Source organism: Xiphophorus couchianus, chromosome 21 (assembly GCF_001444195.1).
Source record: "Xiphophorus couchianus chromosome 21, X_couchianus-1.0, whole genome shotgun sequence".
Taxonomy (NCBI): Eukaryota; Metazoa; Chordata; class Actinopteri; order Cyprinodontiformes; family Poeciliidae; genus Xiphophorus; species Xiphophorus couchianus.
The window spans coordinates 13,929,783-13,944,817 of record NC_040248.1 but is presented as its reverse complement, the minus strand read 5'-3'; the positions used below and the strand labels follow the sequence as shown (position 1 = coordinate 13,944,817).

Here is a 15,035-nt window from a genome sequence, read left to right as displayed (position 1 = left end):
TTCTCAATGATTAAGTTCTTTATTGAGCTTTTTTTTATTATTATTTAAAACATCAATATCAAAATATGCCATATTCTGGCCATTACAAAACAAAACTCAGAATTGCTACAGTAACATAGAAAATGTATTAAAACACAGAGAGGGTAGAAGAAGAATGAAAGAGACGACTTGGCCTGAGTTAAACAGAGGCAGTGAGGGAGAAGCAGATCAGATGTTCGATACCGGGACAAAAGAGCCAAGGAGTGTGGCCTTCCTCACCCAGTCACTCCCCGTATCCTCCTCAGCCCTTTCTTTCATCCCCTGATCTGACACACACCCCTAACACTCACACACGCAGCGTGAATGGTGGTAATCAGAACAAGTGTCCGATCGCTGCGGGCGTCCAGTGGTCTCAGTGGCTCGGGGTCACTATCATTGGCTAATTAGCTGCTCCTGGAGTACACCAGCTGCTCTAAGGAGAAGCCATTTTCACACACACACATGTACACGCATCTGGGCTCAGCTAGCTTCTGCACATACAATAGACTGTCATTTAGGTATGATTGCTGCTCCCCTATACCATGCAACGGAAGGGTGATGGGGTCAAGTCATAACTGTGAGAGAAAGTGTGTGTGTCGGGGTGTGCGTGAGGAAACTGGAGAAAAGGAGAGGTGTGATTGGTGTTTTAAGGAACACAAAAAGCCCATCAGGGCAAAGAAAGAAGATCGGCGGTCCACCAATCACGCTGTTATTTACAAACCGAAGGAGGATTTAAATGTCTGAGGCTCTTGGATGTTTTGTCCTTGCAGATTGTTTTCATTTGAACGACGAGAAAGCTTGGAAGAGTTTGGCCAAGTTAACCTCAGAGTAGCCGCTGGTGGCCAAAGCCCTGTCTGGGACTTCCTTCAGCTTCAGATACACCTGCCGTGTGGAGCTTGATTTCTTTAAAGACGCTGCAAAGACAGAAAAGAAACATATTACGATACAATGCCAGAGTTACACAGTGAATCTAAGAATCCCACCACTTGCATCCCTCATCATAAACACTCAGGATCATTTCAGTCATAAACTGCGAAGCTAACCGATCCAGCTCTGTCTGAAAGTAATGCTATTACTTTGAGGAGCGGATGGATGATCACACAGAATTAGACTGATGGGTCGATGGCACATGCATCCATGCAGGATCATGAGATCGATGGAAAAGCCCAATGAGAGCATGAAGTCAATACCTCGTCCCTGTTATCTCCTCAGGTGGGCTGTAATAAGGCCAAAGAGAAGACGGAAGGACGGCTCTCCGGGACAGGATGGCAACCACAAGCAAGCAAACCTTTTCAATATACTGACGTACCAAGTGTGAATGAAACCAAGTAATAACACCATCACCACACAAAGGAGGGCAGTGGATATAACAGAGATCTGAGAGGAGCCGTTTTTTTTTAAAGGAAGTTCTCTCTCATAGTAAACATTGTGTTGGGTTTGCCACGTTCCCTACATTACAGCGAAGTCACACTAAACCTGCAATAAATGTTAAAAAAACAAAAACAAAAAAAAACTACGAATGTCATTGGCCGATATCTTCATTTTGCTGATCTTCTGTCAAAACTGGAAAACACCATTTCACCCATCAGAAACACTCACAAATATCGGTGGAAAAGAAACCTCTGAAAATGACATTTTTCTGTGGGTGTGTGTGGGCGTGGGTTTATTTGTAAGATCAACAAGTTTCTGAAAGCAGTGATGTCACAGCTACACCTTTGGTTTAGCCCCCGACCCAAAGCGCTAAACCATAGCAGATTCTCCAAGCTTTTTTTGCATGTTAGTGCATCCCTGTGGCAGGCTGGCACAGGTTTTAGAGTAAAGTCATTATAAGAAACACTGCTATGTTTACGTGGATCTTTTTGCGATTGGAAAACAGAAAAGTCACGTTTGACTGTGTTTTGTTTGAACAAAGCCTAAATATTTCTTGTGTTGCACTCCACTGATGCAGCAGCACGTTTTGATATTTTGACAAGTTTCCAAAAACCCAACTTCCACATGGAAGCAGACACCTACCAGAACGATTTTCCTCATTAAAAGGTGATTCTATTGTAATGCAACAATGACCACAAGCACCTTTTATATGGGCAAAGGAAAGCAGATGATTAGTAAACATAATTAGGGCTAAGATGGTCTCCATTGTGCATATTGAAGTATACGTAGCGTTTTGAGTTACTAAAATAGGCAGTTGTAAGCAATTTTAGAAGGCGACTCAAGTATTTTGCAGATTTTAGTTATTCGTGAGTGACTGTGGTCCTAATAAGACCTAATTATCGTGCTAATCTTTAGAGATGTACTTTAAATAAAGGCCAGCTACTCATTTAGAAAAGAGGCTCATAACAGAGCCTGGTATTTGTCTACTGGTCCGTTTTAGTTTAGCTCCAATGTGCACACAAACCAAGTTGTCCATATGGCCAGTTGCTATCTCCTCGCCACCTCCATGTCCATATCTCCCTGTCTCGTCCTTCCTGTCTGCTGCATTAGTGGCTACTGGATAAATACCGGCCCACCGACGGCACAGAGGAACAAAGGTTAGATACACACAGCAGCCACACGCACTAAAAGGACACACACAACAACGCAGGTAGTTAAACACTTAAAAAGCCTAGTAACTCAGCCGCTAAAAAACATCCACGCGTCAAACAGCAATCACACATGCATGTGCTCACGTCCATGTGTGGAAGATGGTGTGGTTGACTTAAACGGCAGCAGCAACTATTACCAGATAATCCTCATTTCAGCAGGGAGAGGAAGGGAGAGAGAGGAGAGGCAGGGAGAGACTATTTATCCGGGGAATAGAAAGGGGGTGATGATGCATGATCAAGCGAAAGCAATCATGTCATCATTTTCTGAAAGGTAGAAGAAAATAATTCTCCCCTTCCCCTCCCTCCTGCTCCTTCACTCCTTTTTATTCCCCCAACCCAATCACTGTGTGGCGAACAGATAAAAAAAAAAAAAGAACGATGTAAGAGTCACAGAGAAGAAAAGAACGACAGAGAGATCTCTCTGCGAGTCGGAGCATGGAGGGGAGCGTGGTTCAAATAAATAGTCTCCACTGCTGAGGGAATAGAGGAGGAAAGGGCCGAGGGTGACGTTGGGGAAAGGTTTGGATCCGAACACCGAGGTTTAAAAAAAAAAGTGACCGATTCAAAGGCGCAAAGATTTTCCATTCCACCTTTTCTACGCTTTGAAGTCCTTTAAACGAGATTCCAGAGCTTCTTCAGGGTGTAAGGGGCACAGAATAGCGCATTACGCCCTTCCCCACCTGTTGCTGCACACTGCCGTTCAGCAGGGTGAAGCAACAGGAAAAGGAAAATTCAGCTACTTGAAAGACTTCCAGGTTGCAAAAGTCATTCTATGGAGCGGAACTACATGTTTTTAAAATACGTTTGTAAGATAAAAATGGTTTGTGTGTAAAGCTGCTGGAGAAAACAGATCAACTAATAAACTGGACTGCTTTACTCTGAATGTAACTAAAGAGCAGAACAGTAAAACATTCTCTGCAATAAGCACTGAGTAAATCCATGTGAACCTAAACACCATACTTATTATCACTGTTTAAATTGCTAATGCACCAATCAGGATTTTCTTGACAAATGCTAGCTTCCATTTTCCTCTGAGATTTGATTTGCCAATTCAGACTCATAAGTTATAATCTTAGGAATCAAAACTGGATAAGAATAAAAAAAGGGGGTTTAGAAAATGGATCACTGATATAGTGATATAGTTTAGAATATAAATGAAAATTAAGGAATTACAAGATGATGATCATATGAGTCACAAACTGTTTCCGTCGATGCTCTTTATGCATCTTTCAAAGTATGGCATTAAAAAAAGGTTGATGAAAACGGAAAATTTGAAATAACTTCCTCAATTTTGAAAAAAAAAACAAACTTTTTTCGCTCACTTGATGTGGTTTTTCCTTTTCCAAAAAGGATTCAATGCATTAGAGGGAAGACGGAAAAACATTTGGCAAAAATGTTCTGATGAACTTTACTTTCTGTTTATTGCAGTCATGCTGGAATTAGATGGAAGCATGCCTAATTTGCATTTTTTTGCAACATTTTAAAAGTTCGCTCAAAATTTGCATGGCAGTTGGATGGACTTTTTTTAGTAAAGAAAAAAGGAGTCCAGGTTCCTTGTGCAAAATCCAACAATTTTCCCAGAGATTCGGACCATTTTTCCACGGGGGACAGATGCACAGTCAGGCGTTCATAACTTCCCTCAGCATACAGACATAATTTACAAAATACAATTATTTCTTTACATTCCATTTAGTTTAATTTTTAAATGTCTCCAAACTTGAAAAATACCTCAAACAACTTCCATATCTTAACAGTCTTACTGAGAACCAAACAACATGTCGTCTGATGTGTTCACAGACTGAATATGGTGGGAATTTCAAGCTTTGATACATTTAATGAAGAGGGGAAATTTTATTGTGTGGGGGGGTGTGCGTGCAGGGGTGTGTGTGAGCGCGTAAGAATGCGTCCAAAGCATTTGTTGATTTTGTTGTCTTTCACATCCCGACTCTGACATCAATTATTCAGTAGGAATAAAGTTATTTTTTTTCTGCTTTACATGCCTGCATGTAGATCCTGCCAGGTTCAATGTAAATACTGTGATACAATGAAACTTACTTTTCCACAAGGTGTTAATAGAACTCAAGCCTATCTGGGGATTCCCAACCATACAAATGTGAAAGACAACAAAATCAACAAATGTTTTGGACGCATTCTTACGCACTCACACACACCCCTGCACGCACACCCCCACAAACACCCCCTCATGTTGGGGCCAGCACGTGTGCGCGCGCTCAGTGAGCCTATCAGAGGTTATCTCTGCTCTAACTAGGTGTTGTCACACACTCGCGCACACTCCGGTGGAGCCGGGCACGAGTAGATCGGGGCTCTGCACGCTCTAACTAGGTGTAAATACAATAACAAGCCTGTAATTAAGTGAGCATGATGAAGTTAATGGAGATCGGCCATTCTGTCGGCCGCCTCCATGAATATTCTATTAGGCTGGTGGCGACGGGCAGCTGGAATAGCAGTTAATTTAATCACTACTCGGAGCACGGGGAAACTTCTTTTTGTGAGTGTAATTGCACAGAATGAATAATTGATTTGACAATCGCACCCGTGGATTTTGCCACCCCGCTTTGTATCAGCGGAGAAAAGGGGAGGAGGGTGGGGAGAGGGAAGGGTGGAAGAGGAAGATGGAAAGGGGAAGAAAATAGGAGAAGAGGAGAGAAAAGAGAGAGCGGGAAGAAGAGGAGGAGGAGGAGGAGGAGCGGGACTAAGCGCGGAGCACCCGAGAGGTGGCAGGGAAGCTGTCTGTAAATGGATCATTAGAAAAGCGCAACTCAAGGACAATTTTTATTTTATCAATGCGGCAAAATTACATTATTGCTCACACACGCAATCATACTGCCCACACTCAAGACTGAGACCTAGAGGGGAGGATGGGGGGAGGATGAGGAGAAAAGAAGCAGACAGAGGGAACAAGGGAAGAGATACAAAATGATTTGAAAGTCATTGATACGGGATGTTCCATGCTAAAGAACGGACAGCGTGCGTTTTTTCCCTTCCATCTCTCTCTCATTGTGTGCGCCTCAGTGTGTAATCTATTAGAGATCTCCTGCGGCGGATGAAATTACCTCCATGTTTTACTCAGTCGCAGCAATCAGGCACAAAAACGCAACGTACATGTAGATAAGACAGGTCTGCAGAAGGCATGCACGCACACACACAGCGGAGGGCTGCAGAAACACACCGCTAAATTACAATCTGCGTTGAGTCAGAGCTCTTTTGTGTTGTACATACAGCCCGGGCAATTTTCCATTAATGTCTTTTATTATATATGCTCAGAAGCACGGTTGAAAATATACGTTGAGCCTGCATCATGGCTACCTGCAGCATGAAAACTCAGATATTATATCGAAACTGACAGGTATAGTCATGATACACTTTTACCTTCAGCTAACAGCAGCACATGAAAGGAAAATGCTCACATATTCTGGTCCTTTCTTTCAGATAAATCCCCTCAAAAGACCAAAATCCAGCAACTCTTAAGTCATTTCTCCAGCATGTAAATATAGGCATGGAGTGTGTGGCCAGCGTGGAGAGTGACAGATTGGGAGTGCGCTCCTGAGGGGGAGAGCAGGTAGAAATACCGGCTCTTTTACCAGTGAGCTAGCAGTTTCCAGTGTTGATCAGTGTCACGGTGTTCCAACACGTTCATAATCACCGCTCTGCCACTCTGCACCTCCGTAGCATCCGCCACAGCTAACGCTAACACTAACCCAACACTCGGAGGAAAATATAGAGTAATGACAGTGATAGCTGAGGCATCTCCAGCGAGCATGGCTGTTAAAACAAAAGGAAACTGACTTCTGACTTAAATGGATTACATGCCCGTTCAGGAAGCATCTCGTATCCTTAGTTAGCAACATATAGTTGCTAACTGATTTTGGTAAACTCAAACAGTTTACCAAAATCTGCACCAGAGAGATAAAATATTACTTTTGAATAGACTCCCAGAGTGTGTAGAACTGTATGCTTTCTCCCTGTAATCTAAGCGGCGAGATCCTGGGTGTGTAATGCAGTAATATGGGGTATTACTGCCCCAGGACAGAGGGATAACACCTTCAACCTATATTTTATAGCAGCGTGAAGGTGTGTATATGTGTAGCTTTTTTCACTTTGTGTTGGAGATGAATCATTTGGTTTGTGAGTGAGACCGGAGCACTGACTTGTGCAGCCAAAACACAAGTCATAAAAGCAACAGGTGAAGCTTATTTCTCAACATCAGGGATTTGTACTTTTGTTCTTTAACACCAGACGTTTTCAGGTTTTGCTTCTGGCTAGACAAAATGTTACAAGAGTATTATATTTATTTAACATGGTATGCTTTAAAGAAAATTGGTTACAGCGCGACAAAAAGTATGCATTTCTGTTTTCTTTTTTTTGGTCACATTTAAAATGTTTCAGATCAGCAAAACTTTCATTTATTAAGGAATAAAGCTTTCTAAGCCAACCTGGTTTATGTGTATTTACTGAGGTCACCTTTGTCTTTAACTAAACTTTGTTGGACATATCATGTATAACATGATGTGAGATTTTAACGTTTTATTAAATATTTATCTCCTCAATTCTTAAAAAATACCTAACTGCCACAAGAGATGAACCGATAAGCAAAGATTGGGTGGACAGTTCAGAGATGATCAGGTTTAACAGATCTGAAAGAGATCAGATTTCTGAATTTCTGGCTGCCGTCAATCAGGTCTGGCACACATTTCTAATAAAAAGCCATTTTTGATTTATTTCCTAGTGAAACTCTTATAAGGGACTTCGCTCTGGGACTTTTGTAAGATTGTTAATGTATGATGATACATGTTGTTAAACATTTAGTGTTTAACAAAAGCTCTGGCCTGTGAATGGTGAGTACATTTCATGCAATGTAGCCCCGAATATAAATGTACTGTATAGGAGTGAGTCTCCAGAAAAAGAGCAAGAAGTGCACACAAATCAACAGCGCCACGTTGCACAAGAGAACCTAAAGAAAAGAGGAAAGTCAGGAATTGATTGGTGATGATTTCTTGCATCTGGGCCAAGACGGAAATAAAAGAAAGCAAAAATGGAGGCTATAATCATGTTAGTGCCCCCCCCATTCCTCCTCCCCTTCTTCTACCCCGGCCCAATCCCTCTATTTCAGCTCCCTCCATTTTCTGAGTGGTCATCTGTTGATTACACGTTATATTTAAAGTCTGCTGTCTCGATCCTTTGCTGCCTCACTTTGGCCTGAGCTCGCACACTCGCGAGACTCCGGCATACATACATAAATAACATACATACATAAATATTTAATCAAATAAATAAATCACTCGGCCCGGCGGCCCTTTCTAATCAAGTGACATCAATCAGGGAGAACTGTGGGTAAAGAGGCCTTGCGGCCGACGCCTACTGAGTGCACCCGGATCGTTGGAGTAGCGTCTATTTGAGTCCAAGGGGGGAAATATACGCTCCATGTCCCATTACAGGAGAAGGGCTATCCTTTCGTCAGCGCGCCCATTACTCGCCCTATCATTTCCCCAAATCTAAAACCTGTTTTCAATCAACACAGCCAAACGAGTGCCTGTCCAAGAGAGGCAGAGAGAGAGAGAGAAAAAAGAGAGAGGGAGCACGGGAGAGAAAGGAGCAGAGATGGACAGCGAGGGTAGAGGGAGCGAGATGGAGGGCTCTTTCCTTCTTTCTTCCAGTGATTGGAGCGTTTTGCATTCTGTATGTGTGTGTGATTGAATCCGTCTCCTAAATTAGGGCTGTCGACTCGAGGAGCTGAATGTCCTTAACCCCCCATCCCCATAACCAATGCCTGGGTGCCGCAACTTGCAGGGGTGTGTGTGCGTGTGTCACGTTGCTGGGGAATATTTTAAGTGCAGCCTGGGTAAAAGGTTTATGTTGAGACTTTGATTGCTAATGCTATGTTGTATGTGTGAGAAAGCATTGTTAGGTTATTAAAATTCAAAGTTTCTCAGCGGCTCTGCTGACTTGATTTCAGCTCCAAAGCCATTAAAGCCGAAGAGGCTGGGAGAGACGGTGCAAAAACAAACAGGTATTGTTTCACATTAACTACACAAACTGGAGTCAGAATCAGCCGAGAGTCTTACTTTTGTGGACAGTGTTTGGAAGTTTGGCCATGGCGTAGTCCCAGTCGAAGATGTAGCTGTAGAAGCAAAGCTGGTTGTACAGGGCCTTCTCCGAATACTGCGAAGAGAGCACAAGCAACGTTAAAGCAATCGAAATTGGTTAAATAACATCTATGTCACCAGCACTACTCCAAAAGATTGACTGATCCCGTCACATTTAAGTTAGGCACATCCAATGTCACTGGAATGACTTTTCGCTCTTGGTAAAGGGCAGGCCTTCTGTAAAAGAACTGACTAACGTTTTTTTTAATTGTTACATATTTAAATTCCCATAAATACATTGAAGATTTGTTTTTATTTTTATAAATGATTGTATTTCATAAACTCATGATCCACTGATGGATTGTACTATTGGGTTTTTGCCTCTTCCTGCACTGTTATCGTTATTCTTTTTTTCTTAATGTATTCTCTCTGTATTTTAATTCTGCAACATAAACTAAACATTTACATTTCCTCTCCCATGTTGCTGATTAATGCTGGGCTTTTCTCCACCTCCAGGGACGGACACTCAGGATATAAGATACAGTGAGCTTATTCAAACACTGACATGTAGCTGATACACACATTTCAAAACATATGCAGTTCTCAGGGCAGTGCAGCTGTCTCTCAAGGTCATATTAGCAGGGGAGAGTATATGTTATTTCATCAAGAGGTTCACAAGTTCACAGCATGCACAAGTGTGAACGCCAGCATTCACCCACCAGATGCAGGATTCATTTTACTGCAGTCTAACCGTTAATAAAACTCGTACATTGCACACGAAAAGAAAAGATACTGCTGAATGTTTTCAGGATCATCATCTAATTAGTCCTTAAACAGAGATTAAAATCATCTTTATTCGACAAACATTACTCTTTTTAATAATTCCTAATGATTGCAATGCATTTAAGTCTAAACAAAAGATCATCCAGGCATTTCAATAAAAATCTTGCTGTCCTGTTGTGGAACATAAAGTAACATTACAGGCGCATTCAAAAGCTCCGGTCCATCTTCTGAGTTAATTTCAAGTCATCAGGAAGCTTACGCACCAAAATCCAACAAATGTAGCAAAACCACCAGTAGCCTTAGGGGCATTGAATGTACTCACATGTGATCAACAGCAATGAAGAAGAGCTTCCTGAACATTGCTGATGACAGCACAGACTCATAATGAAAACGTACATTGTCATGGCTTTCATGACTGTTGCCAATCACAATCAAGAACAAAATATTTGTGTAGACGCAGTGAAATGATGGTACTTTTACTACAAATTTTATACAGTCAGAATCTCAAGTTTTTCTTTTTTTCATTTTCAGCCACCAATCTTACAGCTCCTCTATCTGTGTGACAGATAACCTGGGCTATAAAGTAGGGATTGAGTAGTGAATGAGTCTGATTGAGAAAAAGGTTGCAACAAATGCAATTTTTAGTAAGAGAAATACAGAGAAACGTTAAAATTTGAAAGGACTGAGTTATTTATTACCACGGGTTCTGATCTTTTTCCCTACTGACAGTGTCGTGTGTTCCAGCCATACAAACATTTCAACTGCTGCAGCTATAATTCACATCACTGCAAGGTGTATGCCAACACTGACAGATGTGATCATCTATGATCTGATGACATTGTCACCTATTCCATAAAGAGTTAGATGCTGGTAGCACAGCTAAGATGAAGGACCAAGTTTTGACTATTTGCCTCTCTTACCATCCTCCTTTTAAGAATGGCTAAAGCAACTGGGTTTAACATTCATGTCATATTTATACCAAAGGAAAACAGGAAGTCATAGATTAGAAAATTAATCACTAAGGTTGAAAAAGTAAAATATATGTTACAAAAATCTGTCAGCTCCATTTATTTTATAGGAATTATTACGAATGCATACAAATAAGTGTGAAAAACAATCTACTCATATATAAAGGCATACTCAACTTATATAAACTCTCTATGCTCTTTAGGGCCTTAGTTTAACTTCATATTTATGGCAAAGTAAAAAAAAAATTAATGTTATGCTTTATTGTATTTGATGATATCATCCACTCATTAACATGCAAAACACTGCGTACCTTTCATCCGTCGCTGTTGGGGGTACCTTCGTTCAACAGTCTAACAAAGCCACTGATGCTACCGTCCTCAGTTATTCTGCAATGATTGTCTCAATCTGTCACGCCTTCATGCATTAAACGTATAAATGATACTCATTTTCAAGGTAGGCTACAAGCTGCAACTGATATTTTATTTGTGACAAATTGTAGATGAAGGACATCATTTAAATATGAATGCATGTTTGAAAAAAAAAAAAAGTAATTTATAATTTTGTATAAACAGAATAAAGAGTCATGCCAAAATATGCTCCATACTCAATTTTCTTTTTTTTTTTTATTTTTAAGAACGATAGGTCCTAGTTAAAATCCTGATTAAGGATTTTAACCTGTTCTACAGTCTAACAAGCAGTAAATGGCTCTGTCTTGATTTCTGCCATTAAATGAAAAATCCAGAGATGCACACAGTCTTTGAAGCTGACTTCTTATCTCAGTCTTTGAAGTAAGTGAAAGATGTCAATTTTAAGTCTTCTCTCAGGAAGAACTTCTGCATCAAAGATTGTTGCAGTTAAAGCAACTGATCACTTTGGCATGGTGTGTTAACTGACTGAAAAAAAGTAGGAATTTTTAGATTCGATCTGAAAATCTGAGATGGTCAAAGGTAAATTTTTTGATAGAAATTACACCACTTTTAGTGACTATATAAAAGCCCTGAAATGAAAAAAAAAACACATTACAACTTTAACATGTTTTATCAGACCCAGATATAATGCTTCATAAAATAAATTCTGAAAACTAGTGTACTAATCTGGACAGAAAATTAATCTGGAAAGCTTTTTCACTTCTTTACTTAAAAATAATGGAGTGGTTTCTATGCTAAATGAAATAAATAAGGAAGCAATAATGCTTAGCATTTCAGAGAACATGATAAGCTCTTATTATGCTGCTACTTTGATAACAATTTCTCCTTAAAGCAAAATAATATATATATATATATATATATATATATATATATATATATATATATATATATTTTGCCCAGACCCAAAATATTCAGATCCCTCAAACTTCACGCCTACTTATAAAACAGAGGTAGCTCACTAGCTTTCACCTAGCGAGTAGCAAACATTATTCCAGGCTGTTAAAAGTGGATTTGAGATCATGACAGGACAAAAATAAAAAAAAATCTTGCAAAACAGAATAATAGACCTGGTAACAAGATTCCCACTCAAATGACTACACCTCCCTGCTAGCATCCCCCTTCCTCTGTGTGACACCGTAAAGCAAGAAAACAAATTTGCTTGCTTTGTTAATTTCCACTGCAATTAAGCGGAGCCACATGACAACCTGCCAAAGGGAGAGGGGGGGGGAAAGAGACTGAGAGGATGAGCTAGACAGAGCAGTGGGAGGGAAAAAGAGAAGAGTGGCGAAGGAGAGAGAGAAAGACATGAGAGACAGCAAAAACAGAGTGAAGAGGAGAGAGAGAGGAAGAAGAGAGGGGATCAGACCTGATACACCCTCCCTCATAATAGTTTGTTGTGATAAGCCATTGTGAGAGAGGCATGCGAACAGCCGAGGCTGTCAATTTGATTAGCCATTATACTGCATGTTTAATTGCAGTTATTGGCTCGTCATTTCCCAGCTACACTGCAGAGGGCACGCTAAGCCTCGACCCCACACTGCCGTCAGGTGTGCGCCGAGTGCTTCATTATTACCACCAGGAAGAATCCCCCGACAATTCCCGCGCGCAAAGCGAGTTTGAGCGTGCCCATTATACCTGCCAATCGGCAACGTGCGTAATTGTAATTTCAGTTTTTACTGCTGTGGCATAATCAAGTGGTGAGAGTATCTAATGCAGCTAAATGCAAACTATGCGATGTGTGTGTGAGCGAGGCCGAGTGTGTGCCTTTAATGGCTTTCTAGCGCTGCCCACATGGCACGCACAGCTGTTGACCGTTGATGCACTGCCTAGTCAACAACCAAACCATGCACATCCCATAATGGAGCCTCGGTTACGGTTGCCAAGGTTGAACGAGCTCAGTCGGCACAAGCGCCGCGCGCCACCTCTTTCTCTCGAAACATAAAACACACGCACGCACACACACACTACCGTCAGAACAATGTGCTGCTGATTGTGGGCGGGCCGGCCGCTGCATACTGATTGACTGACAGGTGTCAGAGAGGTGTGGCTTAAATGTAACAGGATTGTTATTGAATTTAGAGCCCCACAACCCCACCTCACTCTCCTCCACACACACACACACACCTACCTCGTCATTCAGCTCGGCGCTTTGTTCCCGCACTGACACCATTTCAATTTGCTCCACAAATCTGCAGCATTTTCAGCCTGACTGCCTAAGGAGCAAACCAGCTGTGAAATTGCCTCTCTCTCGGGAGTGTCGGAACCCCCCTAGCCCCCACCTCGTACCCCTTTGCTCCTTTGCCTCCAGCATCCCTGACTCACCACCCCTCGTCCCCCCTCAAATACACATATACACATTCTTACCCCCTTGTAAGGACTCAAAAACCCAAAGATACAAATGTTTAAGAGAAGAAAACGTGACGAAAGGATGAATAGTATAAAGACAATGGCGAGGAACATAAAAAGGGCCGTAAAACATAAAAATAATCCAAAACTTTCAGAGCTTCAGGATAAAATAGCTCATACAATAAAACAACCACTCAAGTCATCCCCAGACAGAGAATAACACCTGCTTCTACTAGACATGGCCTGGTTACCAAAACTCAGCTATAGCAAGTATTTAAAAAGTTAGCCTTTAACATATACCAAAGAATCATGCCCCACCCCCCACTTGTTGCTGCGCACTGCCAGTCAGCTAGCTAAAAGAAGGTTAATACATTTTCCTACCAGCCTGGACAGAAAACACAGACCCTCGGAATAAATCTGGTTCCAAAAAAAAAAAAAAGGACAGACTGAAACTCATCACTATCACTGTTTAGAGTTAATAAAAGATGGCAAGTGGGTTTTCCTTTCTTAAGAACAAAAACAATTGCAGCTGTTTGGAAATCAGAATCACAACGTGGAAACTGAAGGGGTTCCACCGATCACTCTTTTTAGTTAGCAAGCCACCTGCAGAGTCCACCCAGCCAGATAAGCCGGCGAATTAACCAGCTGATGAATGCTCTTTAGGCTCCCAATGTTATTCTATAAACAGCAAAAACAACTCTGGAAAAGACTCGACACGTCAACCACTGGGTTTGTATGCTAGTATTTCTACAAGGGTGTATAATAGCAACACCAAGCTAGTATGCTGCTTTTACAAAGGAAAAACTGACATCTAACTAAAATTAAATATCTTAGTTTCAGAAGCTTTATGCTTATTTCTTTCATGAGACAATACTGTTCCTTTTATGTTAGAATACAACATCCATTGATTGAATATGCATCAGGTTGGTTTAAGTTATTTGGTTTAATTTCTAAACAAAATCCCATATTGGGAACCACTGCAAAAAGCAAGTTTTTTTTAGAAGCAACTATTACGATTTATGCTACAACTTTAAGCATAGGCTTAAATGGTAATGTTACATGCTAGCATAGCTAATTATATCAGGTTATATATTTCCAAGCTTAATATATGTTAATACTGTCATATTGGCTAAGAATCTCATACATGGATTAACACACGACCTCTGAAGAACTTTTCTGCAACATGTTGTCGCTCTACTACACGAGATATGCAGTTAATGAAAAGGTAATAACTGACAATGTTTCTGCAAGCAGAGAAAACAAACTCACGCTCACAGCCAGGTTGAACCGCGTTCACCCCCCTCAAGTGTTCTGGGATTCAAGCACAAACGCGGCCTCTGGCTGCAAGCTTTTTCGTCGATACTCGTCTTCAGCGTTCCTGCAAACGTGCCCTCTAAAAATTCTAAAGCTGCAACATCTAAGCCCTCGCAGAACTGCAGCTGCAGGTTAAAAAAATATATAAATAAATAAAAAGAAAGAATGAAAAACGAGAGGGAGGGAGACGGAGAGAAACAAACATACATTTTCTCCCCCTCAGCTGTGAGGCCACGAGGCTTTAAAACTCTTGAGCTTTTCAGATGCGATGAGCATTATTGCCGGTTGTGGTAGTCACGCCGATCAGCTTCACAAGACACCATAATGAGTCAATATATGTAAATCTTTACTAGGCAAACACGGCGGGAAACAAAGGCATTTAACTGGTGCTCTCGCCCGCAAGCCTCAAACGATTCAGCACCGGTAATTTCTCCCCATTGAAAGGCATAATTGCCTGCTATTTGAAGATATTCATGCTCAATTTTTGAAAT

General features: G+C 41.2%; 1 protein-coding gene across 2 annotated transcripts in view; it reads right to left on the bottom strand.

The window, feature by feature from the left end:
• pola1 (polymerase (DNA directed), alpha 1) overlaps nt 1-15,035 on the bottom strand; it is a 56,266-nt gene continuing 41,231 nt past the window's right edge. For both annotated transcript variants that reach the window (XM_028005533.1, XM_028005534.1), the window contains exons 36-37: nt 8,684-8,780; nt 1-932 (exon numbers count right to left, since the gene is read on the bottom strand). In XM_028005533.1, the coding sequence (XP_027861334.1) occupies nt 796-932; nt 8,684-8,780 (234 nt within the window). In that variant the 3' untranslated portion in view covers nt 1-795. The remainder of the gene's footprint in view (nt 933-8,683; nt 8,781-15,035) is intronic.